At 34.2% G+C, this 20,260-nt stretch overlaps 1 protein-coding gene across 1 annotated transcript; it reads right to left on the bottom strand.

The window, feature by feature from the left end:
- Nucleotides 1-12,490: 12,490 nt before the first annotated feature.
- Nucleotides 12,491-19,245, bottom strand: LOC110715802 (AP2-like ethylene-responsive transcription factor At1g79700). The gene is made up of 8 exons (XM_021894417.1): nt 18,825-19,245; nt 18,553-18,635; nt 18,378-18,386; nt 15,100-15,188; nt 14,939-15,012; nt 14,751-14,801; nt 14,332-14,408; nt 12,491-13,701 (listed from the first exon to the last, which is right to left on the bottom strand). Exons 1-8 carry the CDS (start codon nt 19,004-19,006, stop codon nt 13,181-13,183), a joined length of 1,086 nt encoding a protein of 361 aa, XP_021750109.1. The 5' UTR covers nt 19,007-19,245; the 3' UTR covers nt 12,491-13,180.
- Nucleotides 19,246-20,260: the final 1,015 nt, after the last annotated feature.

Genomic DNA, 20,260 nt, shown 5'->3' with positions numbered 1-20,260 from the left:
CAGGCGTCCTGGAATTCAAATACTCAAAAATATGCTAAGTATACCTCAGCAAGGACCCCTGCAATCCCGTCTAGGTCAAGGGTGCCGACACCCCTGACCGCCTCCCTTTCAGCTGGAGGTACGGCCTTGATCATAGACTTGGCCACTTTGACCAAGTCAGGCTCCTGAGGGCCGGCTGCATCAAGCATAAACAAACGGATTAGACCTAGTAAAGGAGGGAGCAAGTCTAAAATTTACAAGGACAATTTCATACTTCTAGGTGGCCCAGCTGGAGTTTTAGAAGAAGTGGCCGGCTGTTTCTCAGCCGCCGCATGTTTCCTGGCAGAACCAGGAGAGCTCACAACAGTCGTCCTCCGGGCCTTGGGGTCCGGCTGTTGGGAAGAAGAAGCTCTTGGAGCGCCCGTCTAAAAAAGAAAAGAGTAAGTATATGCATAAACACAACTCCAAAAAGAGGGTGAAAGGTTCGAAGCCCACCAAGGGTGCCCCCTTGTTGGGGGAGTCGGTTGAAGACTGTTGCATGATGGAGGCCCGCAACATGGCCGCCGCAGTCTTGGAGGCGGTAATTTTGCTCATGGCGTCCGCTGCAAAAACAAATAGCAAAGTTAATAAAAGTCATAACAAGAAATGCACGGAACAATAGAGTATTCGACAGGCCGGCTACCTCTTGAGCACCGACTGCTGAGGCCACAGGCGGCCAAAAAGTACTCGTCGTAGAGTCATCTGAAGCTCGGGACGCAGTGCAGGGGTACTTGCTCTCGTACCCCTGAAGTAGAGTTCACCTTCGACTCTACTTTGAAGAGTCCTTTATCTAGGATTTCTTTCTTAGCCTTGGGGGGAACAGGCGGCATGCTGCGGCCGCCTGCAAGAAGGGGCGGATTCCTGTTCCACTTGTTGAAGCGCTTGTTCAGCTCTGTGTCTGAACTCTCAATGATAAGGAAGGTGCTCCGCCAGTCCTTCCATTTGTTTGCTTTACCTCTCGTCATGAGGTAGCCCCTGTGGCTCGTCAATTGATACCAGCCGGTACCGCCTGCCTTAGGGGTCCGGCTGAGGTAGTTCATGTGGGCGAAAGCCTCGAAGTTCGGCTCCACCCCGTGCAGTTCGCACCCGGCCACATAGCCGAGTACGTTGACCCAGGAGTTCGGGGCTAACTGCCATAACCCCAACTCATACCCATCCAAGATCCGCTGAACAGCCGGATGTAGTGGGAAGCGCAGCCCAGCCTTAATGGTCGCCTCGTAGCAGCCAAAGCAGGCGCCATCATAACTGGTACCAGCCGGCCAGACGACTGTGTCTTCTGGATCCTGCACGAACACTAAAAAGGGCAGGCGACACTCCTAGTCCTAGATTCAGCCGTCCCCGGTGACCGGCTGATCACTAACCTAGGTCGTGTCGTGTGCTTCCGTGGTGCCATTTCAAAAAAGAATAAAGTAAAGAGAAAATTAAGAGTAAGAGAACCGACGGTTACCTGAACGAGTGACGATTGATGAAGTTCTGAAAATCCTTTGCAGTCGGCTTGTCAGAGCAGGCGGTAGGCAGAAAGGGTCCAAAATGTCATAGCAAGTTCAGGGGTCCGAATGTTCTCTCACAAAGTTTTCAAGTGTGAAAATGACCGAAGTCAACACTCCTTTATATAGGCGAAGTGAGAAGGGTCACTTCCAGAATTCAAATTTTGGCGGGAGAATCTCTCGGCCTCTCGCCGAGTGACACCCATAGCAGGTCGTCGCCTGTTACAGGGCGACACCTGTCACAGGTAACACGTGACCAGTCACGTGCCACCTGTGAGGGGCAAATGATTAGGGGATTTTGCTCCCACCAATCGGAATGCGCCACGTGGGCCAATTAGGTCCTGCCAAGTGTCCCCCAGTTGGACCTCTCAGGGTTTGCCACGTGGCACACTCTTATTCGTCCACCCTGGACTTATTATGTCATGACGCGTGGCATACTCCATGCCTAATGGAGAAGCCGGTCACCTAGGCCCAACTTCCGAGGGAAGCCCAATCAGCCCAAGGTTAACCTAAACCTAGATTGGCACGTTTCCCGAGGTTATAAATACCTCCCTTAATCCTCATTAAGGGAGATTACGCAGATTACACACATTAAACACTCTCACCTAGAGAGACCCAATCACTTTAATTTCCGCATTAATTACTCCTTAATCAAGTACTAACTTGACCGTCGATCTCCAATCATCCGGAGCATCCGTTTGTTTTGCAGGTACAGGCGTCCGGTTCCAGTCTCGGAATTGTAACTCTCCCGCAGGACATCAGAAAACCCCGAAACAATACCCATTTCTCAATTTAGCAACTCATGTGAAGTATAATTTCCTAACGGTGAGACTCTCTAAAAATATACAAATGTCGCTTTCAATTTATGGTCCACCAAATCCATTTTTTTTTTAATATCAAATATTGTAAGATTAAAAAAAAAGGTAAAACTTAAATAAAAATTACAAAATATATTAAAATATTAACAAGGGCCTCACGGTTTTTGACAAATGAGACTCAAAGAGTCAAAGTTAAGTTCTAAATTTAGCAACTATCTTTTGGAGTTGCTAAGTTTATATATCAACTTATTGATATAAATTGCAAAAAATACTTAACACTAACGATGTCACCTCCATAAAATGAGAAGGATGAGAAAGAATCCTAGCCATCCATACAAAGCAATCTAACGGTTGGTATCAATAAAAAAACAGCTATTTCACCAAAAGCCACTGAGGACTTTAAAAATTCACCAAATGTCATCAGACTTTTCAAAATTCACCAAATACCACCAAGGTTTTTAAAAATTCACCGAGTGCCATTAATGACCAACGGTCGTTAACTCCGTTAGTCATTAGGGGTTAATCATGACACATGTCATGATATAATTGGACCATTTATCTTAATTCTTAAAAACTAGTCTTATGGCCCGTGCAATGCACAGGTTATTCATATAAAATTGTATTGAGAGATAAGTGAGGAAATATCAATCAGTCATTATAGGGTATAATATGTAATCGGAAACATGATTAAGGGTTTGTTTGGTTCAATATTAGTAAAGGAAAGGAAGGGAAGGGAAAAGAAATGAAAGGAAGGTATTTTTCTTTTCCAATGTTTGGTTAATGAAAAGAAATGAAGGGAAGAGAAAGAAAATTTATAAAGGATAACTTTTATTTTTCTCTTTCCAGTCGAATTCCTCCAATTTTGGGAGGAAAGGAAAGCGAATAGTTTGTGAAGGAACTTTCCTCCCACTTCCCTTCCTTTCCTTTGAATTCTTATGTTATTAATTCAGCCAAACATGGGAACATGATTAAAACCCTTTCCTTTCTTTTCTTTTCCATCCAAATCCTTTCAACCAAAAAGGGCCTAAAGAAATTAAAATTTTGGAACTTTAATCGAAAAATAGGCTTACGTAGAAGGTGGAGGGGCTAAAATTAAAGAGAGAATAGGAAAAAGTTTAATTAAAGGGGAGAGATGAAGATGAAGAGATGAAGTATAAGTTTAATGAAAGAATTAAAAAAATGGTGTAATAAAAAATTAATAGTGTAAGATGACATATGACACTATGGTTAGAGAAGTGTAATAGAATGGATGAGGACATGTGTCTTTATTAGTTTCTTGGTTATAGTTTTTTTAGTTGGTCTTGTATGGACCCGGTCTACAATAAATTATTGTAAACCCAAGATTTGACACTTTCAAATAATATAATCACATTCTGGATGATATAATCACATTTTTAGATGATATAATTATCTTTTTGCGAGTCATATTTTGAATTATATAATCTCATAGTAAATCATTTAATGAGATTATATAATTATGTTTAGGATGATAAAATTTAAAAATCATCTTTTGAATGATGTAATTTACTATTTGATACTTTTTATAATGAAAAATTCACTTTTTGATGATACATTTACATAACAGTTTTAGGATGATATAATCAATTTTGTAGTAATATAATCACATTCGTATGGTATACTAGAAGGTTGGGTCTACAATAAGTTATTGTAAACCGGATCTATTCTAGTCTTTATATAGTTTTTAAATACTAAGTATAGATATAGATTAAAATAAAGAAAAACAAAAAATTAATAATAAAAAAAAAAAAACCCAAATTTAGCAACCACTTTACTTCATCTCTCACGAGTCTTTCATTAAAGCTCTGCTGCATATTACTCTATTATAAAGCTTCAAGGTTGACCTCACTCCATTAATTCATACACTTCCATTAAATTAATTAAGCTCACTTTCGTCCCAAAATTTTCACTATCCTGCACTTTCAACCAACACTTATTTGTCTGTTCTCTCTCTTACTTCCACAAGCTTTTTCTCTCTAAGAATTATGGGGTCTCTGTTTTTTTTTTTTTTTTTATCAGTTAATTGAAGCATAATCTGTTGAAATTAATTGGAGACAACATAGAATTTGAGTGAATTAAGTAGCTTTAGACAATTTTTGTTGAGGTTATGCTTATTTTTAGATCTAATTTGTAGGTGCATTTCAAATAATTTATTAAGCTTTCATATTCAACCAAACAAAATACATGCACATTCTGTATAAACGTAATGCACATTTGATTTTAAAATTATGCATATTCAAAGTTAAAAATTAAAATTGCAAAATCAGCCATGAAAGTAGGCACATAGCCGGAATAATATGAAATATCATTGCTAAAGTATTACGTATATCATAGGTTTTAAATTTGCACTGGATTAAAAATGATATCGTACTTAAAAAACAAATATTATGCACATGAAATTTGAATCTTTTTTCTTTTGCACATTTTTTTAAGAAAATATGCACACTTACATTAAATTATATGCACAAAAAATCCTTCTCATCCTTCTCATTGAATCACAACCCAATATATATACTACCTCCGGTTCATTTTAGTTGCAACAAAGGACCATTTTACGCAAATCTAAGCAAAACTTTTAAGGGGCTTTAAGCATGTGAAGATAAAGTAATTAAGGGAGTAAAATAAGAGGGAAACCATGTGGGGTCTTTTTCTAATAAAGTAAAAGTAGTGGGAGAAAATGGTGAGGTGGACTTTTTCCACCCAAATTTCCCTAACTTTGCACATGGGTGGGAATTTTCTCCCTTTTTTCAGCCAAATTGAGGAGGGAGTCCCCTTTTTTTTTTTTTATTACCCACGAAATTCCCTCCCAAAATTTCAAGGCAAATTCAAAAAATTTGCCAAATACCCCAAACCTGAACTTGTTAACATTCAAATCATATCCCCTTATAAAAAAAGGACTTTCCAAACCACATTTCAGTTTGTTTTTTATTCAAAAGAGACAGCAGGGGGGTTGGGGGGGGTTAAGGGTGAGTAGTTAATTGTTTACAAAACACCATCCTACAAATTACATAAGCCTAAAATTAGTTCATAATTAGCCCAAATTCACAGTGTTAAAAAGACAAAAGCAGCATCCATGTTCCATTCTTCTAGACTCCGTTGAAGACCATCCAAAAAAATCCAGCCACCGCTTCATCACCTACCGTCAGCCTGAAAAAAAAAGTATAGGGACTCATGGCAGAGTTCTTGGAAGAACTCTTTTTTAATGAAAATCAACTGTACAATGAGGAGCAAACAATGGAAGCATGGCATCATTTCACAGATGAAGAAACTCAAGATGAAAATAGCAACTCAGAAGAAGAAGCTGGTTATGATGGAGATGATGATGGTGAACTACATGGTCCACTACATATGTATGGCAAACAAAGCAGAGAAATGACTGTAGAAGAAAAGCGCCAACTAGTTGATGAGATCATGCTCAATATAGAGGGGGACTCATTGCCAAGAGGATTTTTATCTAGTTTGGCAAGAAAGCATCATGTGCATAGATCAACAACAACAAGATGGTTTAAGGTAATTAAGCAACACATGTTAGAAGCAATGCTGTAGATGTAAGGACCAAAAAAATAGGCACTGTGGGCAGAAAATAAAAGGAGAACACTGATGAATTCTTAACATCAGTGCCTTTGTACCAAAGACAAACTGAAAGAGGATATGCTGCAGCACTTCATGTGTCTAAGTCAGCTATTCACTGATTAAGGAAAAGGGGTAGATTGAGAACACACACAAGCACAAACAAACTAGCACTCACTGACCAGCATAAAATAGCAAGATTGAAATGGGTTCTAAGTCACACAACCCCAATTCCAGCAGAAGGGGACCCTTTATTTGAAGACATGTAACAATGGATACACATTGATGAAAAATGGTTTTTTATAAACCCAGAAACAAGGACATTCTACCTCCTCCCAGCTGAAGATAATCCATACAGAGCCCAACAGTCCAAAAGGTTCAATATAAAGGCTATGTTTATGGGCATGATTGGGAAACCATTGTATGATGCAAACAAACAATTATTACATGATGGGAAGTATGGTCTTTTCCCTTTTGTGAAGTATGAGGAAGCAAAGAAAAAGAGTAAAAACAGAGACAAGGGAACCATTGAGGCTAAGGCAGTCTAGAGTATTAACAAGGAAGCAAAAAGAGACATGCTACTTAATCATGTATTGCCAACAATACATGAACAATGCCCACCCCAACTTCCCAAAAACATAACTATTCAATGGGATAATGCTAGGCCTCACCAAATACCACAAGATGCAGAATTTCAAGAAGCATGTCAAGCATATGGATTCAACATACAATTTATTTTTCAACCAGCACAATCACCAGACATGAATGTTCTAGACTTAGGACTTTTAAATGTCATTCAATCACTGCAGTATCAGTCATTTCCTCAAAATTTAGATGATCTCATCAAAGAAGTTGAAATAGCATTCAAAGGGTTTGATCTAGAGTTGAACAAATACAGTTGGATTACACTTCAGTCATGCATGGTTGAGGTCTTAAGAAGAAAAGGAGGAAACAACTACACAATACCACACATGAAAAAAAGAAGTCTAGAAAGGCAAGGTGTTATACCAGAATTGCTTCAAGTAGACAAGAAATTAATTGCAGAGGTTGTTTCCTATCTTGATTCAATCACAATTCCAAGTACAAATGCAAGTGAATTTCAAATGGAAGTAGATGCAGATTGAAGACTATAAGGAAGCACAATCAAACCATCTGAGCCAAAGACTGCCACATCTAACCAGTACAATCTGAACATGTTTTTAGTAGTTTTTTTTGGTATTGGTTAGGTGTATTTTGGTACATACTTAATGTAAACATTCTTAGGCAGTCTTGTATGCTACTTTACTTTGGTTTGAGACAAATCACAACCTTTTGTTATTAATGGAAACTCAATCTATTTTAGTCACTAATAATCCATCAGATAGGGTTACATTTCTCTTTCAAGGCATCAATGAGTTATGGTACCTCAATAGATACCTCAATCAGAGGTAACTAGAGCATCCATGACACTCAAATAGCTATCAGATGAGTCCCTTCATCATTTGGATGAGATTCAATTTGATGCAATCTATTGGGGGAGGGGACTCAATGCATCATACAGAGGGGACTCAAGGAACAAAATCATCCTACCAGTCAACCAACACACAATCACAACTCCACAACTCCACCAACAACCCATTTCATAATCCAACCACAGTTACTAAAGCACACAACCAACATCTCAAATCCAAGAAAAACAGAGGACTCATCAATTTATATCCAAATCAACAATTCATATCCAAACAACCAACAACTCATACCCCAACAACATATCCAAACATATCAGGAGAGTCAAGAATTCTTTTATAAAACAACAATTCAAACCCAAACAACCAACAACTCATACACCAACAACATATGCAATAATAAAAGGAAACACATCAAATCAAACCCAACCAACCAACAATATCAGACTAGGCATAACAACCAACATGGGACTCATGAATAGCATAATCAAGCATAAATTGGAACTGAAGAAGAAGATTAGGGTTTTAGAAATTACGCTGCCCAATTGGGAAGGGACTACTGGGGGTAGTAGATCTGGAGGTAAGCCTCCAGTACATCATCTGGCTCCTGCCCCCTTGGAGGTAAGCCCCTCAAGCGCTTACTACCAGCGCCAGACCCAGAAGCACTCCCACCCATCATGGGATGGTAAGAGGGTGGCTAGAGAACTTCTCCGGCAGTTAGCTCCTGGAACAAAGAAGACCCCATTTCAGATTTGGCGTCTGGTGGTGGTGAAGCAGTTGGAACAGCCACCAAAGCAGCAGATCCACCTTCTTTGGTGGACACAACCTTTAGATCTAGGCTGTGAGGTGGCGGAACTGGCCTTTTGGACCCAGAAACCTTAATGGGCTTCTCATCCTCGTCGCTTGAAATGTATTCAGCAAGCTTCTCACCATGAATCTTCCTCCTTGCAATTACAGAAGCACGACGGAGCGGCTTCATCACCCTAGAACCACGAAGAGGTATGTACGTGGTTCGCTCTGGTTTTTTTGGAGATCGAGTGGATCCAGAAGAAAGGGACTCATGACTTTCAAGATCAATTATTTTTGGTTGAGAAGAAGACATTTGAAGAGTGAAATGGGGTGAATCGGTGTGGGAATACAGAAGAGGAAGAGAGAGAAAGGTGAAAGATGTAGGGTTTTGGAGGAGAAAGAGGAGGCGAAGAGGAGAGAGAAATAAGAAAGGACGAGAGAGAGAAATTTAAACGGTTAGGGTTTAAGAGGGGGGGTTTGATTTCTGGAATTTTTTTCCAGAATTTCATTCTCCCAACCATTTTCCAGTATTGAATGCAGATTCAATGAAGGTGGTTGGGAGATGAAGGAATTTAAAGGGGAAGGAGGTAAATTTGGTGGGAGTAGTTAGATTAATTAATAAAATCATCAAACTAAGTAAAACAAATTAGGAGTGTTAATAAAATAGCTTAGTAAAAAAGTAAGGGCAAATATGTAATTTTACACCCAAAAACTTACCAAAAAAGGAAAAAAAATTGTTGCAAGTAAAATGAACCACCCCAAAAAGGAAATTGTTGCAACTAAAATGAACCGGAGGTAGTATATATATATATTAGATTTGTGAACCAACAAATTACATAAAATTATTTATTAATTAACAAATTACATAAACCAAATGATTTATTCAACAAAAATATTATCATTTTTCCCTGGGCTGCCAAAATATCAGAAACGACAATCTAATATATATAGATGTTTACTATGTGAATGGGAGGCTTCAAAAACATGGTGACTGATGACTTGGAAGCACGTTTGACAGGTTTGATCACATTCCGACCACCGATTACATGTTTTCAAAATCGGGATTGGTTTTTCGTGCGTGAGGCCAAGATTTTCTTCAATGTCGTAACTGGTGAATGGGTTGATGCTGCCACAATTTTGCCTACTGAATCAAAGTGAGATGAGGTGCAGGAGGAGTATCTAGATGATTCAACTTTAATTCATGTCTGATGTTGCTCTTCTTATGATTAAACTTTCACTGCAAGTATTTCTAGAAAGCAATGTTTGTCAAAAAGATGAAATCAACATGTAGACAATCAGGAGTTGCAACTTTGATAGTCAAGAATAAAGATCCAAGTCTAATATACAGAGCAAATAAGTGAAATATGTAAAAGTTGGATCATTTTACTTTGTAATTTCTGCGTATCTTACAAATTTTCTGTTTATCTGACAAAATTAGTTTTTATAAAACTTATAATTTGAAGACAAACATTTGTATTTCTCTACCTTACCTTCATATGTCTGACACGGAATATCTGAAATTCTAAAGCCAAAGCAAATCACTTTGTCACACACTCACTCTAACTACAATAAAACCATAAATAGATACCAAAAAATGACAGTTTTGCAAAAAAAAAAAAAAAAAAAAAAAAAAAACGGTCACAACGTATTATACTGATTCAAGAGGCCGCGAGGCCTGCCATATAAACCAAGAACATTATACACTAGTACACTACTAATACTATTATAGTTTAGTGAATCATTTCTCTATCAAGCCCGGTCATTTGCATAAAAACCAACTGCACAAGGCTAGAAAACACAAAGGGCCCATATTAAATTGGAGCTCAGTCCCTTTCAAAAAATTCTCATCAATTGTCTACTCAAAATATTCATCATGCCTTTTCTCTATCATAATGGGATATAGGATATATTCACTGTGAATTGTCATATTAGGCTATAGGATATATCTCTAACGGTACTTGGGCTACTGGCTATAGTAGTGCCAGACCAAGTGGGTATTGGGATACTGGCTCATGTAGGATATAAGCCCGGTAAAAACTACGATGATGATCATCATCAATCATCACAAATTGTGATGGTAAGGATTAGGGCTCTTAAAAAAAAAATCCAATCAGCTGATCTAATTTGTGATTTAGGGTCAAATGAGAAGATACTTAAATGAGAAGGAATCTCAACCATTCATATGAGTAATCTAACGGTTGATATTAGAAACAAAAAAAAAACACTCTACTTTACTCTTCTCCATCTCTCTCACCATCTCTTTACTGATCAAATATCAAGCTTACTTCCCACTTATTAACGCTACTCATCCATCTGATAAGACCGACGATCGTACCGAAATTTTTACAATTCGTCTTTTCTCTCTCTTCCTCCCTCCAATTTCATGAGTATTTATCTCCTTGCCTTCAATTCTTTCATCCAGTAGAAGCAATCTGATCATCTGCACTATTTTAGATCATAGATTTTCATTTTTAGCTCCCCGCAACACCGTTGAATGTTGTTCCACAATTATTTAATGGAAATAGAGGATGAGGGAAAATGGGAAGCATGGTGTTTCTAGGTGAATGAATAATAAAACTAAGCAATTAAATTAAATCCAAAAGATAACCTGGAATTAGCATTGTCGTGCCCTCTCTACCCAAATCAGGTGAATGAATAAGAGAAGCAAACAATATGCATATGTAGAAGTAAAATCATGCACATTTTGTTTAAAATTTATGCACATCAAATTTAAGTCGAAAAATATATGCACATTCAATTAAAAAAATATGCGCATTTAATATAAAAATTTTGCACATAAAATCCTTCTCATATATATATATATATATATATATATATATATATATATATATGGCGTACGAAAGAGAATAACTTTTTAAAATATTAATTAATTAATTTAGTAACATATTTCATACAGAGAGAGTGCCACTTTCGCTCACTGAACACTATATAGATGTTTACCCATTAACACTTTCGAAAATCTTATTTTTTACTTACAATAAATTAAATGTAAAATATATAAATATAATTATATTTTATATTAAAAAAATATTAAAATAAATTATGAAAGATTTGAAAAGAAGAAACTTAAAACTAAAAAAAAAAGTCAAATAAAAGAAGATACAAAGTCGAACACGAATGAGAGAGAAACCTTAGGGTTCGTTGTGGGAAAGGAAAAGTGAGAAACCCATCGATATTCTATTACATTTTTATTACTTTAATTTTTAAATTTTCTCAAAAAAAACGAATAAACATTTCCCCTGAAATGTCCCCAAATTTTGCTGGTTGTTCCGTTCCAACTAATAGTGTTCTCATGATTTCCTATTTGTCCCCGATCCCGTGCAATCTCTAATAATACATGGCACACTAATTACGGCAGTCACATCACTTCTCAGGTGTCTCCGTGGAAATTAATTAGGTGGAAAATCGAAACACAAATTTGCATCTTTATTGTTTTTTTTGTTAATATTTAATTTACTTGTCAAATAAATGATTTAAGATACGTATTAGTTCTTTAGCTAGAATAATTGAACTTCTTTAGTTAGACTAATTGAACATGTATTTTTCTTTTTATCTGCATGATTATAGTAATTTGTTGGACTAATTAAATGGTAAGATATATAAAAAAATCCGACTTTATGTCATGCTAAATTTTTTTCACTTCATCCTCACTCTGCCTCCATCGGAAGATAACTAATTAAATGGTAAGATATATAGCTTCGAAAATGACTATGTAACAAGGTAACAAATAACGAAGGCAACAAAGAGAGTAGAATTGTTATCAAACAACTTTTATGGTTTTAGTGGAACTATAGAATTATTTCCAAATGAGCCTCCATTGCATGCATTCTTATATGCCTCTTGGCCTAATTCTAGAAACTTCTTTGGCTTAGAGAGTTGCACTTTACAAGGCCATCCTATGCATGTATAACGCTTTTAAAGTTCTCCACATTATTCCTACCAAGTTTTAACAAGAGAGCACTAAAGGTCTCTAGAATATTACAACACAAGAAACACCTAATGAACCTATTGCCTTAAACAATGAACAATAAACAACTCATCTGCTAATTAAAAAGAAATAAATAAGACGGGCTGATAATATAAGAGAGCATTGCTTTTGTATGCCCCCGGTTTACAATAATTTTATTGTATATCAAACATTTTTACGAAAAATGACCCTTTTTCTTTATAAAAGTGACCCTTTTCATTACAAAAGTGATTCATATTTTCACAAAAGTAACCCCCTTTTTTTTTTTTACAAAAGTGACCATTTTTTTCACAAAAATGACCCTTTTTTCACAAAAGTAAACCTTTTTTTTTCTTCACAAAAACAGAGTATCAAAATAATAAAAATAAACACAAAATGCAAAAGTTAACCCAAAACAGAGTATTCGCCGCCGTCATGTTTGCCACCATCAAAGTAGATGAGGTGAAATGATAGATACCCACAATAAGGTATATATGCAATTGGGGTCGAGGTATTCGGAGTTGTTGTAATCCCGGACTTCAAACTCGACAAATCGGGGGATGGGGGGAGGTCAGCGGCGCTAGAATCGGGGGATTGGGGTGGTCAGCGAGGTCGAAATCGGAGGAGGACGCCAAATTCTTGGGAGAAGCTAAGGGAGTGGCGACGGTGGTGGGTGTTTTTCTCGATGATGAAGTTGCCCAGCCAGCCCGATTTACACTAATTTAGTGTAAACCGGATGTTATTAAGAGTTTGTGTATAAGAGATAATTGACAATCAATTTAATAATAATAATAAAAAGAATTACTCAGCTCATTTCCTCATTAAAAAAATTGTCCCCTTTCAATTTGCCTTATATGGGGAAAAATGCAATCAATAATAACCAACCTTTTTCAAAAAAAAAAAAAAAACACACATATAGTATTGTTCAATATGTACCAAACATAATAAATAATGTGACTACCTATGCTATTTAGAAATTGAATAGTGTATAGTATAAATGTTGAAATCTTAAAACCCCATCCATGTATCAATCACCTTCAATCGTAACATTGTGTGCTAGAAATGCATTCACATCTCAATTTGTTCGGCCTCCATAATATCAAAATCACATAAAAGCGAGCTAAGATCACTGAAGAAATCTTTTTCATTGTTTCCTACATCATCGATAGAACCACCACCTTGATGACCATCCACACACGAATATAGATTATCATTTGTCACACTATATAGCAACAAGTCATCATATTCGTTATTGAAACCTAGCAACATAGACGAACAATCAATTGTTGGTTGTTGGTGACTGCTCCATAATAGTTCGTCGATGCTAATAGCATCATCTACTTGATCATGGGTAATTTGCTCAATTGATGATGTGCATTCTAATAACAAGCTTTGATTGCTACTACAAGTAGAACCACTACTATCCTCCACTAGCTTGGAATTGCTTGGTTTAACTTCATTATTATTATTAGGGCTTATTGGTTTGTCCAAATTAATGTAACGGCTAAGGTCAAAGTTTGTGACAGCATTGAGTCCCCTATATTGAATTGCTGCAATATCATAGGCTGTTGCTGCCTCTTCTTGTGTAGCTGTTTTATGACAACAAAAATGAATAGTTATAAGTACAACAAATTAAATTAAATTAAATAAATAGGTGTGTAATTTAGTTGAGAGTTGGAAAGATTTGATGTTATTATAAATAAATAAATTTGATAAAGTATCATCATATATTATGTAACCGTTGAAGTTGTTGAACTTCTCTAACTAAGTGACAATGACATTATTGGCAAGATTTGCTATATTATTCATTATTATTGAATCTAAGTAGGATGGAATAGATCTTCCATGATCCGGTTATTGGACGGTCTTATACATTATAATTAGAGTATACAATATATAATTTCTTTAACCAACTAAGATACTTAGATACTTGATTAATGATTATTGATTATAAACTACAAATTAGTCGATTAGATAGAATAGCCCATACGTATTAATTATGGAGGGAAAAAAAAAATTTAATACAACGGGGTTTCACTTATATTCATTAAATGTACGTGGAAACTATTTGACAGAAAGTGATTGAGCTATAAATGAGAAAACATGGCCTAACTTCTTTTTTAGGCTATAAAAATAGTATGGAGAAAAAAAGAAAAAAAGTATATAAAATTAATTGTGAAATAGCAAAAAGATGAACATAATGTACAAGAGGAAGGTACCATATGTCCCGAGATAAAGATATTTATTGCCTAGCACCCTGCCAATCCGAGCTTCCCATCTTCCATTGTGGTGATGTCTGAACAAACACCCCCAAAAAGTTAATATCCAATGTAATTAGCCTCTTTTCGTCGGTAGAGTTGATCATAAATTAGGTTAGGCGAAGCTATAGATTATTAGTCCGTTTTGACTAGTTAGGTGTTTAACCTATTAGAGAATAAGGTTCAAATTAAGTTGAAAACTCGGTAGAAATGTAGAATTATTTTGGCCTAGCTAGACACACCCTTAGAAATAGGCCGGACATTCTGATCAAGTCGAGCTATGATCAGAATAGACTCTAAAAGCTAATTGCCAAACATGTCATTAGTTAAGGACTCAACTACTCAAGGTACGTAATAGAAAGCGAGCTTGTGTTAATTACCTTGCAACTCCTCTATATTTTGACACCCCTCTTGAAAAACCGTTACTTTTCCTGAAATGTAAACAAACATTTCCAATTATATTATAACCGTTTATAAAACGTTCCTCCATAGTCCATACCATATTACGGAGTAGTACAAATAAAAATTCAAAACAAATAAACATAAAAAAAATAACATTATTTCATACCTTCTTAGTGATCCTAAATATTCTTCTCTTGACAAACCATCCATCTCCTTCATTTCATTCTCATAAGTTGATAGCTACATTTAAATATAAAAAGTAAGTGAATAATCAAATCTATGATTATAGGTATTTTTTAAAATAAAAGAGTAGAATTTATGTCTTACTGAAAAATTTAAAATGGTATCTTTGCCCCAATATTTTAGTGCTGCCAAGTCGTAAGCTCGCGCAGCTGTTGATTCATCATCATAAGCACCTAATCAACCAAATTGACCAGTAGTGTTAATAAGAATATAATATATAATTAAAATCGAGTAGATAATATATATAGGCGCTCTGATTATTGATCATAATAATTTAAGACGAAGGATGTATTAATAGTAATCTAAAAAAGACACTTTTTTATTTTCCAAAAAGATGAGAATTTAATATTTATTTTAAGATGTAATTTTTTTTTTGGAGGCGGATGCACCATGCTTGGTGCATTCGGTGTTCTTTAAAAAAAGGCGGAATGAACATTTAGCTATTCAGTAAAGAACATATAGTTGTTTTGTAAAGAACATATAGCTATTTTTATAAATTAAAGAACATCCAGTTTTATATGTTTTTTTGTAAATCTAAAGAACATTTGTAATATTAGTAAAGAACATGATAATATTAAAGAACATTATTCATATAGTAAATGTACATTTGGTATAAATGATCATGTATGTATATGAAAATGTACATTTTACTGTATTATAATGTACATTGTATTATATTCTAATGAACATATATGTTATAATATTGGTTACATGTTTTATGAACATTGTATTATTTGCATCATATAAGTATATGAAAAAAGAACATTTTACTGTATTTTAATGTACATTGTATTATTTGGATCTACAACTTTTTCTAAATTTGTCTATTTGCTTGCTTTCTTCTTCCAAAATATATTAATCCGTTGATCTTCTTCAAGAATTTCATTTTATTTCTCATTGAAACAACAAAATTATATCAAAATCGCAATTAATTTTCAATCAAATCAAATATTACAATTTTCAATCAAATTTATAAAAAACAAACACTCAAACTCAAAATAAACAAGTATGAATGTCAAATAAACAAGTATAAATGTCGAATTTGGTCTTACCTTTCGTTTTTATTTGTCATCTTGAACAATTTTGGGCTCAAAATTTTGAATTTCTTGAAATTTTGTTTGAGGTTTGAGGAATTTAAATGGGTTTGAAGTTTTGTTTGGAGAGAAAGTGAACTTTTGGTAAAAAAAATTTGAAATGATTTGTAATTAATGTATAGTAAAAAAAAAAAATTATAGTACTATTTATCTATTTCATTATACAAAATTTCTTTTTAAAAAAAATACATATATACAAAAGTGTTGCATAAAAACTGATGTACATTATAAATGAACACTATGTTCTTTTATGTATATGTCCATGTACATTATAAATAACTACTATGTTCTTTTATATGACCATGTTCATTAGTATATATCTGAATGTTCATTCCGCCTTTTTGTATTTTGGAGTGGATGCACCATGTGGATCGTGCATCCGCCTCCACGAACCAAATATTAATTTTAAGTCGGTTAATTATAGGTTTACGAACACAAATAGGACACCACGGACTTTGTAAGTGATATGTTGAGTAGTGTAGAGTGTAGACTAACATGTAAGGTTTCTCCCAAAAAGTGGATAGGAATGGTTAGGGAAAGAGAACATCATAAGTCATATAACCGGAATGTAAGGATATAATCCTTTCCTTACGCACATCTTCTATGTATCAATTCTAAAAATATCCCATTAAGCTTTTTATTATTATTATTATTTTTTTTTATTTTTTGAGTCGAGTAAGGGTTCAATACATTTTTTTTTTTTTTTTTTTTCTGAGAATAATGGGTGGAGCTACATGTAGAGTAAGGAGTGCAATGAACCCATTTGATTAAGAGTGACATTTACTAGTAGTTACGTGTGTACACACATTAATTTCTAATCAAAACACTTGGATGTTATCACTTCTCATTTAATTTGTCACATTGTTATCACATTTAGTGATTTTTTTGTTTTATGGGTACTTTCATAGTTTACTTCTAGCTAGTTTGATATATGTCAATGTATGTATAGTTGTGTTTACTTTGCTTTAGATTTAATTTGTAAATTTTTAAATGCCAAGATAAGTTTTAGTAAATTAGTACCTATTAGAGCAAATGATTAAAATAAGTGAAACTTAAAGAGTCTAATCATAATGAAGAGTATTATTCAACACTAACAATTCTAATTGACTTTAATTTTCTCCCCAAAGTTAAATTAAACCTAATATTGATGATATAACTCTAAAGACTATTTTCTTGATGATTGAAGAGATTAAAGCATAGTACATGGATGTAGATCAGATGAAACGTAATCTCATGTATTGAGTATCAAATAATAATATTATGATTATTACGTACATGTAAAAAATAGATATTTAATGTCAAACTAATTTTGTTGGACCACTTTTGTGATGTTAAAATTTTTAAACAATTTCATTGTTAATGTTGACCAAGCTCACTTTCTAAGCATATGAATTGCAACAGTCCAAATTCACAATTAATCTTTTTTGAGATGTGGGTTAACTTCGATCAAGTTTTCTTTGGATTAATTTTTATCAATATTATAATAGAAAATAGGGCCATCCATCTTTTTGCTTCATTATGATCAAGTTATCAACTTACACATTAAAAGTTAAACTAGTGTGATCATGTCGTAGCTTGTTTAAGCTACATTGGTCTAGTACAAGGATTGACAACAAGATTAGTAGTTGAAGTAGAACATTATGTTTTTGTATTATTGGGAGCCCACTCATATCCCCACAAATTGTGAAATTTGGAAACTATATAAGAAGTGGTCCACATTTTTTAAACCCAAAAGCAACCCCTTTTTTCACCTTCAGTTCGTATTATGTGTAACTTTAGAATTTTTTATGTCTCACAAATATTACACCAAACTTGCATATAATACGAACCGGAGGTAGTAAAAATAAATAAAATAGGTTTAGGCAACCTAATAAAGAAGAATAATTTTAATCGCTTACAGTTTCATACTAAAACCAACCGTATGAGTATCCTTAAATAATGGGTAAATAAATTTACAATTCAAATACCATACAATTAAAGATGAATGACATTTGAATATGAATGGTTAAACTTTAAGGATTAGATTCATATCTATCAATACTTTACATGCCCATATGTTCCTTGTACACCTCACAAAGATAATTAAGACACTTTTTTTTCCTTCATATTTCGCATAATTTATACGCGTTATAATTTTTTGCTACAATTAGCATATTTATTTCTAGATAATTGTTCATAATGGAAAAAATGTCACTTTCCAAAATTGACCTTAGACATTCTATCAAAAAGAAATTAAAAATAAATTTACAATAAAATATAAAGACATACCAAGATATACTGCGGATTCAAAAGTGTTCCAACCCGAATTTGAAGCATTCCAACAATTACAGAAAAGAAGGCAAAACAAATTGATAAGTATCACAAAAAAAAACAGATCAAAAACAGCTAATATTAATTAATAAAACTTCAAAATAAAATAAAGTAAATAAAAATGAAAATAAACCTTGTCTTCCTTTCTTCTTCTGTGTATCATTCCAGCAATCTTTATCCCATAAATGTGCTTCATATCTTCCTGTCCACCTATGCCTAACAAAATAATACCATGATCAATTAGCTACGTGCATGCACCATCAAAAGTCTGGCTCGCTTCAACAAAAAAGCGCGCCAGGCCACTTCCCTTTGGGGGGCGCACAAGTAATTTGAGACAGAGGGAGTATAATTAACATAGCATAGAAGTATAGTACATATATATAATACAATCATAATAAAGATTACCTTGTAACACCGCGATAATTAGAGCTACGTTGAAAAGGGGATTCTCTAGGCAAACTTTTCCTTGTTCGCTTAGTTTTCGTGCTCGAAATTTTAACAAAATCATTCGTAGTAGTATTAGTAGTTGTTGTTTTAGTATTATCTTTAGAATTGCTCTTTTGATTTCTCTTTGCTGCTTTTGCCATGTATTTTCTGTTAAGGAAAAGAGGGGAAAAAAAATCTTCAAAAATGGCAAATTATGAGGGCAGGTAGAAGTTGTTGTAGTGATGAAGGTTTTATTTTGGTTTTAAAAGAGGGTTTAATTAAAAGGGTAATGAAGAAATAGAATAAGAGAGAAGAATTTTGGCATAAGATTTAAGAGTATAGAATTTAGAGTATATATATATGTTTGTTGTATAACTACCATGGAGATTTTGGGGCCTACGATTCCCATGCATTAGGTGTAAATACTAAATAGTGAAGTCCAAGTACGGGTGAGTTATTTAAGGAGTAGCATATGATTTAGTTTGACTTGTATGCTTCTTTGTCTTTTAGAGATTTCGATTTTTTTTAAAAGTATAATTTAGCGAAAAAGAACTCTTTACGAAGTATATGTATTTAAAAATATTAAAGATATTGATTCTTAAAGAGTGAGACAGAGAGTCATAAAGGATCGATAATGATGTAAGGCAGATTTGATCCCAATATTAGGTATCACCCCTCAATAATAAGCAATAGTTTAACCAACTAACCTAAACGGTATCTAAAATGCAATCTCTAGTATGAAAAGGGATATTGAGAGAAATGAAAACTCTCAACTTCCCACCAAACTTGATACATCATTGAAAACCATGCACGTAATTTAAGAGACAAATATATACAGATAATTCATGTGAAAATATGAGAACCGGGAGAAAAACCACCAATTTGTAGTAAGATGTTCGATGATGGGTGTACAAAGCTCCCTAAGTTCTTTCTTAAGGCTTTTCTCGGTTAATATCGGAAATTAGTCTGCCTTAAAGGACTTCGGTGCAACTTGCTTGTAGCTCTAAATACGTGCCTTTAGCCTCCAAAACTAATATTATGCCCTGCGCTCTATACGTAGTTATATACCATTTCCACACCATATCTAGATAGGAAGGCCCTAAATTCGATCTAAATTGATAAACTTATTAGTGCTTGTTTAATTTACACGGAAATTAATAAATTACTATTAAATTTTTTTTATTTAATTTCATATATGATCGAATAATATCGACTTGCTAGTTAGCATTAAAAATTAGAATTTTCAATCCTCACAAATCATAATTGACTATAGAATGGCATGATAATCTATCCAGTAATTTTCTATTTTACATGAATTTAATATTTCTCTGATCTATTAATGAATATATTGTACACCCATAATCCATAGTTGGATAAAGTATATATATAGTTTAAACAAGCAAATAAAATAAAGT

This window comes from Chenopodium quinoa, unplaced genomic scaffold (genome assembly GCF_001683475.1).
Source record: "Chenopodium quinoa cultivar QQ74 unplaced genomic scaffold, ASM168347v1, whole genome shotgun sequence".
Taxonomy (NCBI): domain Eukaryota; kingdom Viridiplantae; phylum Streptophyta; class Magnoliopsida; order Caryophyllales; family Amaranthaceae; genus Chenopodium; species Chenopodium quinoa.
The sequence above is the reverse complement of the archived record's forward strand: the minus strand, read 5'-3'. Positions and strand labels throughout refer to the sequence as shown.